This window comes from Setaria italica, chromosome VII (genome assembly GCF_000263155.2).
Source record: "Setaria italica strain Yugu1 chromosome VII, Setaria_italica_v2.0, whole genome shotgun sequence".
Lineage (NCBI taxonomy): Eukaryota > Viridiplantae > Streptophyta > Magnoliopsida > Poales > Poaceae > Setaria > Setaria italica.
The window spans coordinates 23,481,637-23,499,973 of NC_028456.1; the positions used below are offsets into that span (position 1 = coordinate 23,481,637).

The 18,337-nt window shown below is 46.3% G+C and overlaps 3 protein-coding genes across 3 annotated transcripts; 2 read left to right on the forward strand and 1 right to left on the reverse strand.

Annotated features, from left to right (window-relative positions):
- Window positions 1-232: 232 nt before the first annotated feature.
- On the reverse strand, window positions 233-3,318 carry LOC101779139 (cyclin-dependent kinase G-2). Its single transcript, XM_004975971.3, has 7 exons — window positions 1,886-3,318; window positions 1,677-1,805; window positions 1,422-1,557; window positions 1,241-1,329; window positions 1,039-1,150; window positions 839-945; window positions 233-745 (listed from the first exon to the last, which is right to left on the reverse strand). Exons 1-7 carry the CDS (start codon window positions 3,316-3,318, stop codon window positions 649-651), a joined length of 2,103 nt encoding a protein of 700 aa, XP_004976028.1. The 3' UTR covers window positions 233-648.
- A 5,104-nt stretch (window positions 3,319-8,422) lies between these two features.
- Window positions 8,423-14,968, forward strand: LOC101779803 (protein HEAT INTOLERANT 4). The gene is made up of 14 exons (XM_004975972.4): window positions 8,423-8,754; window positions 9,384-9,422; window positions 9,537-9,590; window positions 9,711-9,774; window positions 10,071-10,129; window positions 10,757-10,881; window positions 10,998-11,057; window positions 11,237-11,295; window positions 12,136-12,209; window positions 13,873-13,911; window positions 14,009-14,071; window positions 14,168-14,215; window positions 14,300-14,428; window positions 14,516-14,968. The coding sequence occupies exons 1-14, from the start codon at window positions 8,593-8,595 to the stop codon at window positions 14,561-14,563; spliced, it is 1,023 nt and encodes a 340-aa protein (XP_004976029.1). The 5' UTR covers window positions 8,423-8,592; the 3' UTR covers window positions 14,564-14,968.
- A 729-nt stretch (window positions 14,969-15,697) lies between these two features.
- On the forward strand, window positions 15,698-16,261 carry LOC101757249 (E3 ubiquitin-protein ligase RNF149). The gene has a single exon (XM_004978041.2). It carries the CDS (start codon window positions 15,707-15,709, stop codon window positions 16,259-16,261), a length of 555 nt encoding a protein of 184 aa, XP_004978098.1. The 5' UTR covers window positions 15,698-15,706.
- The last annotated feature ends 2,076 nt before the right edge of the window (window positions 16,262-18,337 follow it).

Sequence of the window (18,337 nt, forward strand, 5' to 3'; positions counted from 1 at the left end):
TCTTAAGAGATCACACATTCCATACAAACTAATCTTTCAGGAACGAGGATAAGTTCCACGCTCATTAGGTTTAAGTCAGCAGTACTAGCAATTGGCTTTTGCATATATTACCTTCCAAGTTGTATTAATGTCCATTGATTTCCTGGTGAAAAGCAAAATGCATCCTTCCCCTGCGCTTCTTTCGTCTCTTGCAAACAAAATGCAAAGATCAAAAGAAAAGGCACGAGGAGCATAAAGAATAACGATAATGATGATGTTTTATTTTAATCCAACACACTGAACATTGTTTACAACGTACCAATCTGGAATATTTTACATACAGAAGTTCCAAAGGTGAAACTGGTGTAACCAATAAAAGCCAACATGCCACACCTTACGATGCAGGCAGATTATATTTGCTTTTAGGATCAATGTGGATGGAGTGTTAATTCCTGCAAGAAAATTTCTATGATGGACCATAAGGAGAAACCTCATCCACTTAACCGGCACCAAGCCTGCTAAAGAACACTATCAGTCGCTGGTAGACACCAAGAAGATGTGATACTTCATGTCCATGGCACATCTCACCTCAGAAGATATCTGATCTTGTTGATTCAGGGTGAAGCATAACAGTTAGTACGGATAGGAACCCAAGCAAGTGGTCCTAGTTCAGCCAAAAAGCCCACGGTTGCCTATGTTCCCTTGCAGTTCTTTCAAACGTTGCTCTTCTAGAGGGTCAGGGCTCTTCAGGTACCGTTTGGTACGCCTGCGTATTTTAACAAAATTATAAGAAATCAATTCTGGATGTATGGAATTTGAACCATGTAATATTAGGCTAGTGCGGATAGATTTAAATTACCTGTCCAGTTCATTAAGCGCAGGGAATGTAGGCATGAAGTCCTTGGACTTAGGAAGAGGAACTTCAGAGAACCATTTGTGCTTCAGAGCATCATCTGCCGATATACGCTGTACGAGATAAACAAGTGTGCTTAGACAGGTATGCATGATGAGAATACAAGAACACCAAATTAAATGTCAATTGGAGATTATGAATTGCACCTTGTCAGGGTCATAAGTTAGCAGACTGTTGAGCAGATCAAAACCAGCTTCAGACAGGATTGGTCGCCCAGAAAAAGATGCAGCTGGGAACTTATCCCTTAGCCTGTTATACCTGATAAGACCAAAAAATCGATGCTGTCAAACAAAAATGAACACTCAGAAAAATAACAACAAAATACAGTACAGATGTAGAGAAACTCACGGTTGTTTGACAAAATTGACTTTCACACCAGGTAATTTGGCATAGCCAGGCCAAATCTTCTCATTAGGTGTGCCAAGTGTTCTAAATATCTGCCAAAGAAGTAGCTTCAACATGAGATATCATCGAATAAAATTTATATCAAGAGCTGCAGGACTATAGGAGATCAGGACAGATTAAATACCTTATCTAGCTGTTCAAACTCTGTTTTTCCATTGAATAATGGTTCTTTGGCCAGAAGCTCCGCCATTATACAGCCCACAGACCACATATCAATAGCAGTAGAATACTCCTTTGTTCCTAGCAATAGTTCTGGGGCCCTGTAGCCACAAGGAGCAGTAAAGGTGAGTCCTTGGTTTAGCAAATAGAACTCTTGATGAATAACTTTAGAAGAAAACCGAAACACTGCTGAGGAATCTGATGTTGGCTGATGACCTACCTGTACCACAAAGTCACAACCAGTTGAGTATAAGGTTTTAGTGGGCTCCCATATTGACGAGACAGTCCAAAATCACATATTTTCAACTCACCGCGGTTATTCAGCAAAAGATTTGAGGTCTTCAGATCCCTGAAAAAATTGTGGGCGTGTATCAGCAACATGAACAGATTTGACTTATGCAAACAAAAACGAATGTAAACAATAATTACCTATGAAGTACCCAATTGTCATGTAGATACTTTACACCCTCTAACAGTTGAATCATCAAACATTTGACCTCACTTTGGGTATACGGTTGTTTCATTGTCTCCATGACACCTTTTAGATCATGTTCCATGTACTCCATAACCATAAAGATACTATCTAGACTACTTCCAACTACTACTTCCTTAACATCCACTATCGAAGGATGGTGGAAAGACAAGAGGATATTTATTTCCCTTAGAGAGGTTAACGGGAAACCTTCTCGCTCTTTCTCCATCTTTACCTTCTTCAGAGCAACAATCTCATTTGTCTTCTTATCCCTTGCTCTATATACAACACCATATGTGCCCTCATTAATTTTGTTGAGCCTCTCAAACTCATCAACACTTCTGCAACCTTGAAGCATATTGATACACCTGTGTGGTGCCTTCACTGGTTCAGGGGTTTCAGGTCTGCGTGCTTCATCCTCTGAATCGGTATCTGACATTCTAATTTCTGCATCACTGTCACTGGCCTGCCCCCTGTCAACATCCATATAGTCATCTTTATCTACTTCAAAATCTTCTTTCTCATCATTACCCATTCTCCCCGAGTCAGATGACCTAGACATGGTCCTTCCTCCAGAGATATCACTGACCACAACCTCACCAAGTTCCGGGCTTGCCCTTTTCCACTGCCCCGGCACAGAGTCTGCAGGTGATGCACTTTTCTTTTTCATTGGTGATGCACCATCTTCCTCATCATCATTAGCACCAGCCCACCTTGAAGTTGATATGTTCCTCATTGTTGGATACTCCTCTTCCTCCTCTGCCACCCTATTCTCATGTTCCGGCAACTGCTCAGCACTCTCTGTACCAACAGTAGGCTCCACATCTATAGGTGACTTCTCCACAGCTAATCTCACTGGGACATGGTCTTTTGGAGGCAACGGCGGAGGCGGAGGGAGCTCAGCAGGCACAGATTCTACCACTTTCTTGCCCCTTGATGCATCAGAATGTGGCGGCTTTGGGCTATCCCTGTCCCAAATTATAGGCGAGAATTTCCTCTTCTTGCTCGGCGACGAGACCGCTGCACCCGCTGCCGCTGACGCAGCCGCAGACTCGCCCTCCCTGCTAGAACTGGGAATGCCATTCTCCCTTCCTCTATGAGGCCTCCCACCAGAGTCATCAGACGCACTGCCGCTCAGCACTTCCCCAGGCTCACGGTCCCCGAGCCTACCCGCGAGACGGCTCCTGGGCGGGGGCGAGCGGCGGCGACCGTGGCCGTTGGCGAGGTCCCTGCCACCCCTGCTGCGCCCGCCGTCGCGGCGGCGGTCCGCGTCACGGTGGCGGCCGCCAAGATGGTTCTGCTGCTCCTTGCTCCTCCTGGAGCCCTCAGCGTCGAGCTCCCGCTCCCTCGCCTCGTAATCCCTGTACCCTCCGTGGCGCCCAGCGGCCATAAGCGAACCGAACGACAGCCTCACACGAGATTCAGCGGCAAACCCTAGATCCGTACCAAAACCTAGAAAAATTCGGCGTGGTTTGGACCAGGATGGAGTTCGGATCTGACCTTTGGGATCGAGCGGCCTCGTGGACGCCGACCGCGCACGGAGGAGGACGCGAGGAGGGTCGGGAACGTGGCGGCAAGGGGTGCGGTGGTTTGGTTCGGCGGCGAAGCGAAGGAGAGGAGGAAGGGGACGGAAGCGACTGCTTCTAGGGCGGCCGCTCCGCGTGGTACAGGTCGGCTCTCGGCTTTCCTTTCGGGACTTCGAGGAAGCCCGCGGCCTCCGTGCGTACGTGGTTCCGCGTGTGTATGACGGGTGGGGCCGTGGGCGGTCGAGGTCGAGTGGGTCCAAGATGTCAGCTAAGCGCTTGGACACGTGCTTAAGCTGCTCTGGGCTGGGCCGCTGGGTGTTCAGAGAATGTTACTGAGATACTGGGCCGATGATTTCAAGACCGAGAGGATGGCGTTATAAAATCTATATCTATATACAGCGTTGCCGGCGCCCGGACTCGGACACTCCAACGGTCCATCACAACATCAAAAAATAACATCTGCAATATAGAAAATAAATGTTTGCAATATAGAAAATCACCGTTTGCAATATCAAAAATATGTTGAAAAAATATTAGCCATCTGCTGATGATGAGGAAAAAAAACCGCCGCAACATCTGTTTCATATTGCATGGAACATTCAAATCTCTCATTGAAAATGCAATCTCCAGATAAAACACTTGCAACATGTGTGTAAAGCATATGCAACATCACAATATCTAGATCTACTTTGCAACTTCCACATGAAACACTTGCAACATTCTTCTCAAACATCTGAAACACTTGAAATATACGCTTACAACATGCAGCAACCCCTGGCAGGAGGAGCACTGCACAGTGGGATCCGACGCTAGGAAATGGTGGAGGAGAAGGAGGATGGTGGCGGCCGGCGCGGCTCGCCCTTGGCCACCGCCGCCGCCCGCCTCCGCCAACCCCTCCGTTCCTCCACCCGAGCACCCCCCTCCCACTCCACCCCGAGACCGTCGGCCCCCGCACTCCACCAGCGCCGTCTCCGCTCCGCCGTTGGCCTCCCTCCGCCCTGCCGCCCACTCCGCCTCCGCCCGGCCCTTCCCCCGCTACCACCCAACCCCTCCCCCTCCGCCCCACCTCCGCCTCTGCCGCTCCGCCCCGCCGTCACCGCCTCCTCCTCGCGCCCGTGCCCGCATGAACTGCGTGGCAGAGGGAGAGAGTGAGTGGTGCGGGTGATTTATCTCTAGACAAAAGGATAAGGAAGGACTGTGGGAGAGAAAGGATAAGGTGGAAGGAGAGAAGATGTTTGTGGGACTCGCGCCAGATATTTTTGGTGACAAGCGTCCAACACGTCCGGACGCACGAGCCATAGCATTACCATATATCTAATATTAAAGATCGGTTGTTTCTTCCAACTGTCGTGATTGTTTAAAAAAAAGTCTCTCAATTTTTTCATAATCAACCAGTAGTCCTTAGAATATGTCTTGATGGTTTTTCAAAAAGGTCCCTAAACTTTACTGCAATTGACTGGAGGTTTACGACGCCTCTTGCTTTCCTCCAGCTCAGTTTTCTTCGCTGCTACTGGCGCCGTTGTGTGCCTGCGCTCGAGCATGGAGATGTTGCGGCGGTCAACCAAACGCGCTTCGCCGCCTCGGCTTTCTCAACTCCTAGGCTCTCCCCACCGACGTCGGCCCCGAGGATGCCACCTCCATCGTCCCCATCCACGTCGTGGCCTCCGGCCTCCGCGCGATTCCTTGGTTCCTGCCCGGCGGGGCTATAGCGCCGCTGGCACCGACTCCCCCATCTTCTGCACCGCCAAATCCAAGGTCGACCAGCAGGAGCTACTATCACCACTCCTGCCACTGATCTACCCGGACCGCTGGTGCTCCTGCTGGAAAACAACTACAGCTATCTTGGAACCACTCGTTATCATTGCAGAGATATATTAATATCTTTGTTCCAGTTTGTTTCTAGAACGGCGATGCAAGCTATTCAAGACTATAGATAGTAGACGACGCCTACTTCACGCCAAGCCACCTCAGAGTCATTTGGATTTGAAGTGCAACTCTACAACTATATTCAAGGCAACAATTATTAGCTACTGTAGGATTTTTTTTAACGTACTAAGGACTTATTATTGTTGTGTTATTGCAAAGTTATGATCTCATTGTTTTCTTATCTATGAACAAATTAAGAGATTATAGAGTTAACTATTGTACAAGATAACTTTGTAGATATAAAGGTTCTATATTAAGTCGTCTAAACATTAACATGTCAAAATGCGTGAAATTAATTAATATACATAATCTAAACCTATATACGTGTTATCTTAGTGTATCCTCTGTTGAAGAACCCATAAACGCTACGATTTGGAGTGTATTATAGAGGAAGGTGGATGGAACGAGAAGAAGAGGAGAATGCACTCTTGCTCATGGTAGTAAGAGGCGTTGTGGCGTAGCGCTCGAAGTGGGAATGAGGCTAGGCGCGAGGAGGACGAGCGCTTGCCTGGGCAACGGCAAGGACAGCGAGGATGAGGCAAGATGTGGGTGGCGCCGATGGACGAAGAGGCAGCGACTGGCTGGATGATGATGAGTACGGGGGAAATCAAATGAATGGATAGAGCGGAGATTAAGCGGTGAATTTTTTTTATTTCCATGTGTGGATCCTATATAATAAACAGATGGCATCAAACCACACACAAATGTCTTCTACTACTATACTTGCAAAGAGATGACTAATAGGGACAACACACCAACATATTGTGAAGTGAAGCCAACATATTAGGAATCAGTAAATAATAATGTGAGAGCAAGTAAGGACCTGTAGCGACGCACCGGTATTTCTGCTAGTCTACTAAAAAGACTAAAATAACTTACAATTTAAATCGGAAAGGGTAAATTGAGATGGTTGTCCTCCCGATTTGAAAGGAAAAGAAATGTAGGAATCAAAATAAAAGGTTGAAAAAAAGGGAAAAACAAGTAAATCCAACTTCATGAGCACCTCTTTCTTTACACGATTTCCTTCTTCACCATCGAGCACCATGGCTTCTTTGCCGACGAATTTTACTCCAAAGAGCTACTGTTCGGGTTATGGAGGGGATTTGTTGGCTGGATCTAAATGGATGTATGTTGCCGAACAGGTGATTGTTGAGGGGTGTGGGTAGACGGTAGGGGACATTGGTGCTGCCCATCGTGGTGGTAAAGGAGATGGATCGGGGAGGGCTGGTGTCTGTGCATCATGGACGCAGCAGTAAGCGGTAGTGGCATTTGTGCGGGGTGGCGGATCTAGCAGTGATGGCATCGGCGGATCCAGCGATGATGGTATCACCGAATCGAGAGGGGTAGCTGGCGGATGCTTTGGGAGGGTTTGGATCTAGAAAGGATGGGGTGTGGGTGGACGGGAAGGCTAGCGACTCTCACCAACGAAGCGAAGGTTGGCAACTTCGAGCGCACAGACAAAGAAGGGGGAGGAGGCGGGACAGGCGCGTGAGTAAGGAGGATTGTTGAGGTCTCCCCTTTTGCTAATATACAAGAGACTTATAGTCAATGCTCTCTTTTTAGGAAAGGTTTTCTTATAAAATATGAAAGATATCAAAGATAGATTTGATGACGCCTCATAAAAAAACAGATATCTTCCTGCCCTAGTCACCTAATAAAATAAGGTTGAATCTGCAACGGCAACCTAGAGCATCTATGCCTTCAAGGTCACAGGTCTATTTCCAATATTGATGGTGGTGGCATCATGCCGCGTTATGTAGCTTCAAGTATTTATTTACCAAAGCCCAACAAGTATGTATATGCTGCAACGATTCTAAGACTCAAATTAGGGTGTATTTGGAGTCTAAACGATACTCTCAATGACTAAGGGCTCCCACATCCCCTATTCGTTTTGAATTGTATATCTTCAAATCTTTGCTAAGGGCGGGCAAAGTTATCGGAATCCTGGAATATCATATCTGCGTTGTCTTTAACACAAATGTACCAAATGGAGATAGAGCGTGTATTTGTAGTTTTTGTAGTTTCTCTTGAATATGAATCTCAACTTGCAAAATTTAATAATTTAAGCAATAGTTCGCCAAAAACCATAGCACAAAGTTAGGCTACGAAAACACCTAGTGACGAGCCAAGTTGTAAGTGTCTTCTTCATTTGAAAAAAAAGAGGAAAGAATCAACTTTACAATCTCGGTGATCCACTTCATTGTCTTAACCTCCATAACAAAATTCATGCTTGGTTTAGTCCCCAAAAATATTGTAGGTGATCCAACTACTCACAATGAGATTTGTTGTTTTATTTCGTTGCACAAAAGCGGAGTTTTAAGTTTAAATTTTGTGAGCGGATATAAAACATGATGCTCTATGTTAAAAATGCATTAATAATTTTTTGTAGTTATTTATAGGATAGGAACATTTATTATGGAATTGATTCTAGAGATACAAACTACATGAAAAATTCTCAATGGACCATCTTGTAAAATTTGAATATGAATCTCAACTTGTACGAGGAGATATGCAAAAGATAAGTTGTCTAAGTTTGAAGGATTGGATCAACTGATATAGTTTGAAGAAGTAAATTGAGTCTAAATTTTGCTTTAGATTTAAACGGACAGTTTAGATAGTTTGGGTAGTAAAATATACTTCTTTTTGAAAAAACACTCTCCCAAGAAAAAAAAACTGAAACAAACAAGATTAAAAAAACGTGCTAGAATGTAAATATCCAAGCAATGGCACAGAGGTGGGCGATATACAAACGCAAAAACAGGGGGCCAGCCTGACAGCGCCTTAAAATAAGGTGTGAACCAGTGAATCGAGATTAGTTTTAGGTGGAGCCCACATGCCATCCGCACTAAATTTGAATCTCGCTGCCAAGTCCTAACCACGCAGATCTCCAGCAGCGTTTTTTCCACGCGGCCTGTGTCTCTCTCCTCATCCCGCACCCTCTCGATTCTGTGCCATCGGACGGTCCAAAACTTGCCTCGTGTTCAATTCAACGGCTCCCACAGCCCGCCGAACACACCCAAGGCCACGAGGCCCGCGCCGGCGCTGCCTCCCCGTTCCTTCTCCTTCCTCGCCCTGCCCATCCCGTCCCCGCTTCAAATTTTGCGTAGCGTTGATTTCACGCCCCGATACTTCCCTTCAAAATCGGCCGGCCGACGCACCAACCCCCCTGATCCGAAGGCGAGCCGGAACCCAAACCCTAGCAGCCGAGAGCAATGGCGCGCCCGAGGGGCAAGAAGCGCACGGCGGCCGAGGCGGCGGCCACTGATTCGAGCAAGCCGGAGGCGGCGGCGAAGGAGCCGGCCAAGCGGGGGCGGGCGAAGCGCGTCAAGGCGCCGGCCGAGCCCACGGAATACTTTCCCGAGAAGAGGAATCTCGTGAGTAGGCTTCTGGCTTCATGATGACCTGTCTGGGATGCGTCCTTCGATTTGTTAGTTATAGATTTTGGTATCCTCGAGTAGCAAGCGTGGATTCGTCCTGATCTGATTAGCTCGCGAACTGCTCCAGTTCAGATTGTTGCTCTTGCGGGGTCAGATTTGCAGTTCTTTGATTAGTTAAAAAACTGGGGATGAATGTTCCTTTCTGCCGGCATTGATGCTCAAATGTGGCATCTCATAGTTATGTAGGACTAGACTTGGTTCGGCAATTGTATTATCCTCATCTCACTAGGAAATCGGAATGCTCTACGTTGGTGTTACATAATTCGTTATGGATTAAAATTTTCAAATCTGTACGCCTTGTGCTGGAGTCTACATTTTATTAGGTCAGCATTTTCTTCTGTCCATTGCTAGTGATTGTTACACATAGGTTTGAGAATCATGCCAGATTAGCACCAAAGTTTAAGGTACATTAAAGATGATGACTTTAGAAACATTTTCTTGCATGTCGGCTCAAACAGGATCATTTTTGCAAATTACCGCTATGATTTAGATTGTGCTTGCCTGTCCTGTATGCCTTGCTATTTTACTTCAGGGTGTTTTGACTAATGATTTGCTGTTCTGTTCAGGAGGATCTGTGGTTATCTGCTTTTCCTGTTGGCACTGAGGTTTGCTCCCATCCATGCCTTCTTTTATTTGTACTGTGTACGTTAGAAATGCACATCTGGACATAGCTCACAGCTTTTTATTAAAACTTATATTATTTACAATATCATCTGCAGTGGGAAAACATTGATAAGATAAAGGAATTCAACTGGAACTTTGAAAACTTAGAGGTATGGTGACCAAAGTTAATCTTTTATTTCTTGCTTTTTGAATGCTTTAAACGGTACTCTTCGCGGCACCCCTCCTAAAGCTTCCCCTCACACTGTTCTGTGGTGGTGGTTGGTGAACAGAAAACATTAGAAGAAGGGGGAGAACTTTATGGCAAGACAGTTTACTTGTTTGGAAGCACTGAGCGTAAGTGCACTTCCTTTTCAGCTAGTTTCTAAAGTGACTTGATTAATGCTTGTTGATATTTGTAATATTTCAGCAATGGCACACTAATGCTGTCTGGGCTAAATTTAATCTGAATTTTATCTTGAAGAGCCATTAGTCTGGTTTAGTAAGATTCTAAAGTTCTATCCGTACAGCACTGTTTATATGTTGGATGTATAAAACGGATTTTAGTATATGCCATCTGTTTCATTTGCTTACTAGTTGAGCCTGTTGAATATTGTTCCATACAAATCTAATTGGCTCTTGTTGACATGCAGCTCAGCTATTGTATGTGAATGGTGAATCAAAGATAGTGCTTATTCCAGTTATAATCGCGGTAAGTTTTTATCTACCATCTTGACCGAATAGCTATACTATGATTATATTACTCTACTATTTTGAGTTCCAAAACTTGTTATTCTATGTGCCATGGAAAATTGTCCTGTAGTTCTACATCATCTTAAGCTGAACGCCTAGCTCATGAGTCAGGACTATGCCAGCTAAAAAATTCTGCAATTATGTTTGTACTTTTGCATCACCATGCAATTCATACCATCTTTGGTATATATTATTGTTTCTTAATTTTATGTAAAATTATCGATTGCACTAGATAAAAAATGTATATGTCAGTTTTTAAGGTTAAAGTTTGTGGCAAATTTTTTGAAAACAAAGAAGGCAAGAAACTCCGTTTAGATTGCTGGTTGATATTACCAAGGGGGCTATATTTTGTAGGCATATTTAGTACCTTCTATACTAGTTCTGTAACAATTCGGGTGCTCATAGTTTTCCTATTGGATTTCCTGGTGTCATGGTGTCTGACTCTAATATGCAGTGATGAACGTTTCTTGTCATAATTGTAGTTTGTGGTGGCTCCGTCAAATAATTTGTTGAAGGCCTAACGTATGTTACTAGTTATCACTGGATGGTGGGTCTCATTTACACTTGATTTTTTTTCTTTTGGCAGGTAGACTGTCCTTTCCCTCCATCAGATAAGATCGGCATAAATTCGGTCCAAAGAGAAAATGAAGAAATAGTGCCAATGAAGGCGATGAAGATGGCATGGGTGCCTTACGTTCCCCTTGAGGACCGGTACTTCTATGTTATATTGAGCTATATTTGTTGCCTATTGTTTTTGTTGCTCATGTATTCCTTTTCTCTAGCCATCAAAACTTATATTTCTCACTTTGGTATTGTTTTGTCTATAGGCTCAGCAGGATTGACAGTTTGAAAACAAAAATATTCACTCTCGGTTGCACCCAGCGAAGGTCAGTTGATTTATGAATTTATGTTTCTGAAATTTCATGCTTCAAGGTAGGAGTATATACTTTCATTTCTGTTGTCTATTCATTTATGCGGGCATTTTCATTCTCATCCAATGAGTTGCCTGCTCTGCTGTTCCACTGGTTACTATTTGTACAAAATCTCAGGTTTATACCTTTTGCAGGTCTGCGCTTAAGCATCTCAAAACTGAGAGAGTCAAGAAGTTTGACTACTGCATGCCATGTAAGCTGAATCGGGTTTATTTTTCATACGCTTATGTCTTCTCCAGGAATACACATTGTTACTTTAGGATCCCTGAAATGCCTTTTATCCTTAGACCGAGGCTCAAATGCTGTGCTTACCCTTGGCAGTACTTCAGTCCAAGAACATGTAAATGACACTGCTTGAATGTGAGCATAATATTCCATGGAGCTCCAGCTACGTCTTAGTTAAATGGTTGTGATGCAACTCTATGTTCATTCATAGGAATGGCAATTGAAGTAATACGCTCACAAACAAACGTAATGTCTTATAAATTAAGATCTACTTAGCTGGCTGATTCCTGTTGTTGGTTGACTGTTATTTGATGCTACTGAATCATCATTTACAGTCACATGTCATTTCTTAATAATTCGATAGCACGTAATAGTGCATCTCAAATTTGTTTGGCGTTATGCCTTGATAATGTTTGCAACATGAGGTTTAGGGCATGCAAAACATGTTCTGTAGTCAAGATGTAAAGAGTCCAAGCATGTTATGTTATAAAAGCTCTAGGCAGGTGGTGAGGTGGCACCTAGATGTATTGATGACCACCAAGCGAGGCAGCCACCTGGGCAACAAGCATAAGCTAGGTGGGATGATGACGGCATGGCATGTCATTAATCATTTGAAATAAACCAACACTCCCTAGTCCCTATGAACCCTATGCAGCAAACGTGTTCTCAAATACTAGCGCATATCCTCGAACTGTTCTACTAGTAGTCATTAAGTCGCTCGGTTTAAATATGTATGGCATTATATGGTTTTCATTATTTTTTTCCCCAGGTAACCTCATCGTACAAACCTTGTTTGTTATTGCTGCAGATTATATGCCACTGCAACCTGTTGAAGATGAAGATGACACGGTTATCAATTTCTTGTATCCTCAAGAACCACCAGTAAGATCCTTTTGTGGGTTTGTTTCATTGAGCAGTATTACCTAAAAATCAAGAATTGTTCCTTTTTCTTATTTACTTGGCATATGTTATTTGTTATTAAATCATGGAGGGGACATGATTTCCAGGGAAATAAATTTAGAAAAAGCAGCATTGAATCACAGTTTACACCTAATATAAATTTATTGTGAGCGTAACTAGGCTTATATTTGGAATGTTTCTGTTGAATGAAGTAGAATAATTACTGTCCTACCATCAACCTTGCTGCATAGGTTAACACCCACATGCTGCTGAGAACCGCTCTGCATCTTTCGTTACTGATATGGTTACATGTTTATTGCTCTTATGCCTCCTTCAATATTGTTTGCTGTGTCGCAATCGGTTGGATGCTTGACCTCTAAACTATTACCAAATCACAATTCAATCGTGCAAACATAAATGGAGTAGTGGGCTGTTCTCTCTATTCACATGGGAGTGACAGTTATATCTGCTCACCCTACTTTCCACTTTTAGCTGATCCTTCATGTTACGAATAACATCAGTGTACTTAATGCCCCCTAACTTTTTCATGAGTTTAAGGGGTGTTTGGCAGCACTCCACTCCATAAAAAACAACTCCACTCCACCAACTCCATCTTTTTGCAGTTCCACTCCACCAACTCTAGGAAAATATGGAGTTGTTGTACGTGTTTGGCTAATTGCAGTGCTCCAGCTCCAGAACATGAGAATATGTTGTGAATACTCTCTTTTACCCTTTGTGAATGGGCCCACATGTCAGTCTCTTTTCTTTTCTCTCCTCCTCCTCTTCCTCTCTCTCTCCCCCTTCTCTTTTCTCCCCATCCATTCCTCTGTTCGCGCTGGCCTGATGATGGCGCAAGGGGCAAAGGGCCAAATGCGGTGGGCGGCTCCAGTTCCGGCGCCCAGCGGTAGCGGCGGCGCAGGCAGGGGCGGGCGCGGCACGAATGGAGGCGGTGGCGAGCATGGAACGGCCGCGCGCAAGGTCCAGGGAGCGACGGCGCGCGGGTTCCGGGGGCAGGCTAGTGGATGGGGAACGGCGGCGCGCGGGGTCCGCTGGCAGGCTGCTGGCGGGGAGCAGCGGCGCGGGTGAACGAGGAGGTTGGCGTTGGACGGCACGCGGATCGGATGGGAGCGGATGGGCGCGCAGATGGGAGCTGGGAGCAGGGTCCAGCGGTTGGGGACGGGCCGGTGGCGGGCAACAGCGGTCGAGGGCGGCAGGGTCCCGCGATCGAGGGCGGCAGGGTCCAACGGTCGGGGCCGGCGCGTTTTGGCTGTCGGCTGAGCAGCGGCAGGAGGAAACGGGCGATAGGGAGTGGATAGAAAAATTAGAAACGAACCAGTAAGTTGTGGAACCGGTGGCAAGGTGGGTAAATAACCCCAACTCCATGAGGAGGTCTGAAACTGATGTTTTTGGAGCACCCTTTGAGGTACTTCAAAAAAAATGTGGATCTAACCCCTAGCTCCACGTTTTTTCTGGAGCTAGAGTTTGTGGAGCTGGACGTGTTTGGCAGGCAATTTTGTGGAGTTGGTGAAGTGGAGCTGTTTTTTGTGGAGTGGAGTGCTACCAAACACCCTCTTAATTTCATTAGCTGTAGATTGTCGCCATGTATTACCGTGTTTACTACTTTACTTTGTTCTGCTTGCTGCAGATAGTAGATGACTTTGACTGGGAAATGGATGAATACGAGGTTTGTATTGGAGTTTGTTTTGCTCCGCCCTGATACACTATTCACCCATGGAAGTACATCTGTGTTGAATGACTTGAATCATTGTGTTGCAATGCAGGACTTTGCTGATCAGAAAGTTAAAGATGAGGTCCTGCCGGAGGATGAGAAAGAAAAATTTAAGGTACAGCATTAATTTTTGTGATCAATAAGCTAAACTTACCATTGTTCACGATAGTTCCTTAACCTTCCTAATTTTGCCGCTGCATTTCTTTTACAGGAATTTTTAAAGGAGAAGGTTAGAGAAAGGAAGAGAGAACTGAAACAGGTCCACAAACACCCGAAATATATTTACTATATTTACAAGAGATCTACTTTCATTAGTATTCACTGTTTCATGAAACTTCTGCAGGCTAAAGAAGCCAGGAAGAAAGCTATTGATGATATGGATCCTAAGGAGAAAGAGGCGTTTGAAAATATCAAATTTTACAAATTTTATCCTGTGAAAAACCCGGACACACCAGATGTTGACAATGTAAAGGTATGAAGTGGTGTTCTGTCTTCGGTAGTTAAAACATCTGAACCTGCTTTGGACAGGATCTAACTTTGTATCTATTGTTTTCTGCAGTCAAAGTACATCAACAGATATTACCGGCACACACATTATTTGATGTAGGCATTCGTGATCTCACATGTTTGGTGAGTTTCGTGGATTGAGCTATCCAAATTGAAGAGTTTGTTCCAGAAAATTTTGAAACCCGGAGAAGATCAGCTTGGCAACATCTTCGAATGTGGTTTCTTATGGGCCCATCAGACAGCATGTTGCATCTCCTGTCTGCTGTGCACTTCAGCTAGAGTTAAACTCACCGAGTAACCCCCTCCTTAGGCATCTTCCTTTGTTGCGGGCGTATAACATCTTGAGGATATATTTATTGTGTAACAATCAGAGGGTCAAGGTTGTTGTTGTAAGAGTAAACAAGCAGTTCAGGAACAATTTGTTCCCTTTTTCATTTAGTAAAGTTTAGGCAGGGAATTCCTGGATTTATCTGATATCTTTGCAAAACAGTTTGTGCCCGTGGTACTGTATTACTTCTACTCTGGGTTGTGCAGCCAAGTACCACTTATACTACATGCAAGGTATGTTCACCTTGATGCTACATGCACAACAGTTTGTGCCCAGGCTCGCACAACCTAGAGTTAAGGATCGCCTGGGGGAAAGCACGGATGCCATAAGAAGAGGCATCGCAAATCCGTAACAGTTAATTAATGACCAGGCTTCGAAAATTCGTAAATGAGTTAATCAGTCGCAGCTGTGGATCATCCTCACTACGTTTCCTTCCTCCAATCCTCCTTCCATCCAATTCTTGTCTTCCCAGCTCCACCAAGGAAGAAGGCGCGGCAGCTCAAGCGTAGCCTTCCTTTGTCCAGTCCAATGGATGTAATGGGCTTGGCCCAAGTCGAGAACAGCAATGAAGGCCCGCCACACTACCGTGTCCGGTGAAATCTGATGGCCGCCTGCAGCAAACCCTTCTTCCATCCCCTCTGCTGCGCTTCCGGCGGCGTCCAATGCACGGCCGTCGTCGGGAATCGAGACGCAGGGCCCACATTCTAACCGCCGAGTAACTAACTCGGAAGCCACCCGGCCACCCCCTTCGACCTCCTACAAATATACGCGGCGCCGATGCCCAAGGCTTTCAATCGCGCACGACACAATCCAAGAGCGACGCTAGCGAGCGAGCAACAAGGCCAGAGCGTGAAGAGAGAGCGAGAGGAGAGGAGGCAAGAAGCAAGAAGAGGGGGGCAGGGGAGCGAAGCCGCCATGGCTACCGACGGCCTCAGCCTCGGGAAGGCCTTCGCCGTCCTGCTCGGCGTCTCCTCCCCCGTGATCATCTTCGCGGGCTACCAGGCCTACCGCACCGGCCGCCTGGCGAGGGGTTGGCGGCGGCTGCGCGTCTGGGCGCTCGGCGGCGCCACGACCCTGGAGGAGGCGCTGGGCTACACCTGCGCCCTGTGCGGCGGGAGCTTGGACGCCCGCGAGGAGGTCCGCACGCTCTCCTGCGACCACGTCTTCCACCGCTGCGGGAGCGAGAAGTGCAAGAACGCCATCGACGACTGGCTCCGCGAGAACCGCGTCGCCTGCCCGGCCTGCCGCAAGGTCGCTCTCCCCGTGTCGCCGTGGAAGGCGCCTCCCACATCGGCGCCGTCGGCGTCGGATTTGGAGGATCCACTGGTGCGTCAGGTGCCGTCGCCATCGGCTTCGTCTTCGGGGTCTCAGGAGCTGCCGCTGCCGCTCTCGACAATGGCGTCGGGGGAGGACCCACCGCTGTCGTCGCCGGTGTCGGAGGAGTCACGGCCACAGTCGTCGTCGCCGTAGACACGCATGATCGGGCTTGGATGGAACGGTGTTGGCGCGTCTATCGTCTCGTCGAGCGCTCTGGATCAGTTCTTGGAGAGGTTCTTGAAGGATTCTTTCGTCGTTTTTGTTTCTGCATTCTTGGAACAGATCGAGGGTAGTGCCTCTTGTCTGATGGTCTGGGTCAGTTTTTGAAGGATTCCTTCGTTGTTTCTGTCTTTTGCTTTCTTGGAGCTGGGTTCCTATTGTTCAGAGCTGTATTCGCCTCTGATGAACTAAACACCTGTATTTGGCAAAGAAACGGTGATATGTTCGTTCCATTGTTCTGACGAAAGCAGCTAATACTGATTCTTGTTGATTGATTTGTTAGTCTGTAATATTTCTTTGTCCCCAATCTGGAATTGAAACTGCTGAGTGGGCATGTTGGATGAAAATGAAGGATTTTGGTATAAACTGTTCACCAAAATGTTTGCTAGTAACTTCTTGCTGTAGTTCATGGCATCACTTGCTCCTGTTCGTAATTTGTTCGAGTGCCAAAGCTCTGTAGATTTGGCTGTTAACCATATGACTTGTTGTTCTGCAATTTTTTTGACCTTGTCTGCCTGTTTTTACTCTGAAGTCTGAAATCATTTCTGTTGGCTTCATATTGTTTTTCTTGCATCTCGATTCAATGATGCGTGCAGCAGCTGTGACTGTTATGAAAATATGATAACTGAATGTTGTTATAATGCTGCTTAATCCTCGACTCTTCTGCTGTATGCAGCGCTAATCTGGGAACAGTGCTAAGATTTAGCTTTACTTTGTGTTTCTCCCCATTCAGCTAGTAGTACTATTACTAGTAGCAGCACGATTTGCTACTGAAAAGCTCTTCTGTCATGGTTATGTTTCTTAAGCAGCTCTCTCTGCTTGCCCATTTGTTTCTTCACTAAATTCCCGTCATTTGCTGAACTCTTCATTAACAGTTCGTTTCGTCGGAAATTCAGTTTTCAGTGCCACTCTCTTTTACAGCGACTGATGAAGTGGCGATGTTTCTTGCTTCTGTCAGCCCTTCCATTGTGTAGTGTGTGCAGAGACTCGGACAGAGTTTGTAGGATCTGAATGTCAAGGCGATTCAGAATTTCAGGGTTTGTTAGGCTGAGTTGCTTCGCTGATGTTAAATAATGTTGCTACTAGTACTCGATTCAGACTTTCAGGATTCGTCAGACTGTCAAAGCGATTAAGATCTTGTGGTAGATAGAGGTCTCACCTTACCATATTTTTCCAGAGTAATTCATGCACATTGCAATCCTGTTTCTGGTTTCCTCACCAATGTATGACGGGTGGAACTCCCATAGATTTTGCAAGCCAAACCTTTTGAGACCTTCAGAGTTCGTCAGGCTTAAAGACACTAAGAAAAACAAGCGCTCCATTTTGACACAAGAGAAAACGAGGCAACTCCCAATCCATAAAGCAAACTAAACGCCATCATCTGCTGTCCAATCCTTATGGCTCCGCCCGCCGCCCGCGCCCATCGGCGCCGCCCCGTATTCGCCATGCCGGCCTACGACGACATTGCGTTTGGGTGCTTCTGCCCGAGAGCTGTTCGACGAAATGATCGCCACGCGTAACCACGCACAAGCCAAACCCAAGCACCCGATCGCCAGCGTCCTGTTCTCCATTCCAACCGCCCCCGTACGGTCGCCATGGGGACTCGAGCCCCGGGGCCCACTTGGTAACTAACCGACCAACGAAGTAATCAGCCGCCCCCTTCGTCTTCGTCTACAAATAGCCACCGCACCAATGCCCAGCCATCCCAACACGCACAGCCCAAGAGAGACGCGAGAGCGCGAGCAAGAAAGGCAGAGCATCTCGAGAGAGAGAGCGAGAGGAGAAGAGCCAAGGGGCGCGCAGGCCAGGCACCATGCCCGCCGGCCTGGCCGTGGGGATCTCCGTTCCCGGCGTCATCGCCGGGAGCATGTGCGCGTACGCCTACCGCAGCAGCCTGAAGAGAGCGTGGCGGTGGCTGCGCATCAGGACGCTCGACGGCGTGACCACCCTGGAGCGGAAGCTCAGCTACAACTGCACCATCTGCATGGACAGCATGGACGCCCTCGAGGT

What these genes read in the sequence shown, in the direction of transcription:
- LOC101779139 (XM_004975971.3), bottom strand. Translation starts at nt 3,318, where the DNA reads ATGGCCGCTGGGCGCCACGGAGGGTACAGGGATTACGAGGCGAGGGAG. An exon ending in GACAATTGGGTACTTCATAG is followed by an intron (nt 1,806 to 1,885) that starts GTAATTATTGTT and finishes CAATTTTTTCAG; the next exon opens with GGATCTGAAGACCTCAAATC. An exon ending in GCGCTTAATGAACTGGACAG is followed by an intron (nt 746 to 838) that starts GTAATTTAAATC and finishes TAAAATACGCAG; the next exon opens with GCGTACCAAACGGTACCTGA.
- LOC101779803 (XM_004975972.4), top strand. Translation starts at nt 8,593, where the DNA reads ATGGCGCGCCCGAGGGGCAAGAAGCGCACGGCGGCCGAGGCGGCGGCC. An exon ending in CTCGGTTGCACCCAGCGAAG is followed by an intron (nt 11,058 to 11,236) that starts GTCAGTTGATTT and finishes TACCTTTTGCAG; the next exon opens with GTCTGCGCTTAAGCATCTCA. An exon ending in TGTATCCTCAAGAACCACCA is followed by an intron (nt 12,210 to 13,872) that starts GTAAGATCCTTT and finishes TGCTTGCTGCAG; the next exon opens with ATAGTAGATGACTTTGACTG.
- LOC101757249 (XM_004978041.2), top strand. Translation starts at nt 15,707, where the DNA reads ATGGCTACCGACGGCCTCAGCCTCGGGAAGGCCTTCGCCGTCCTGCTC.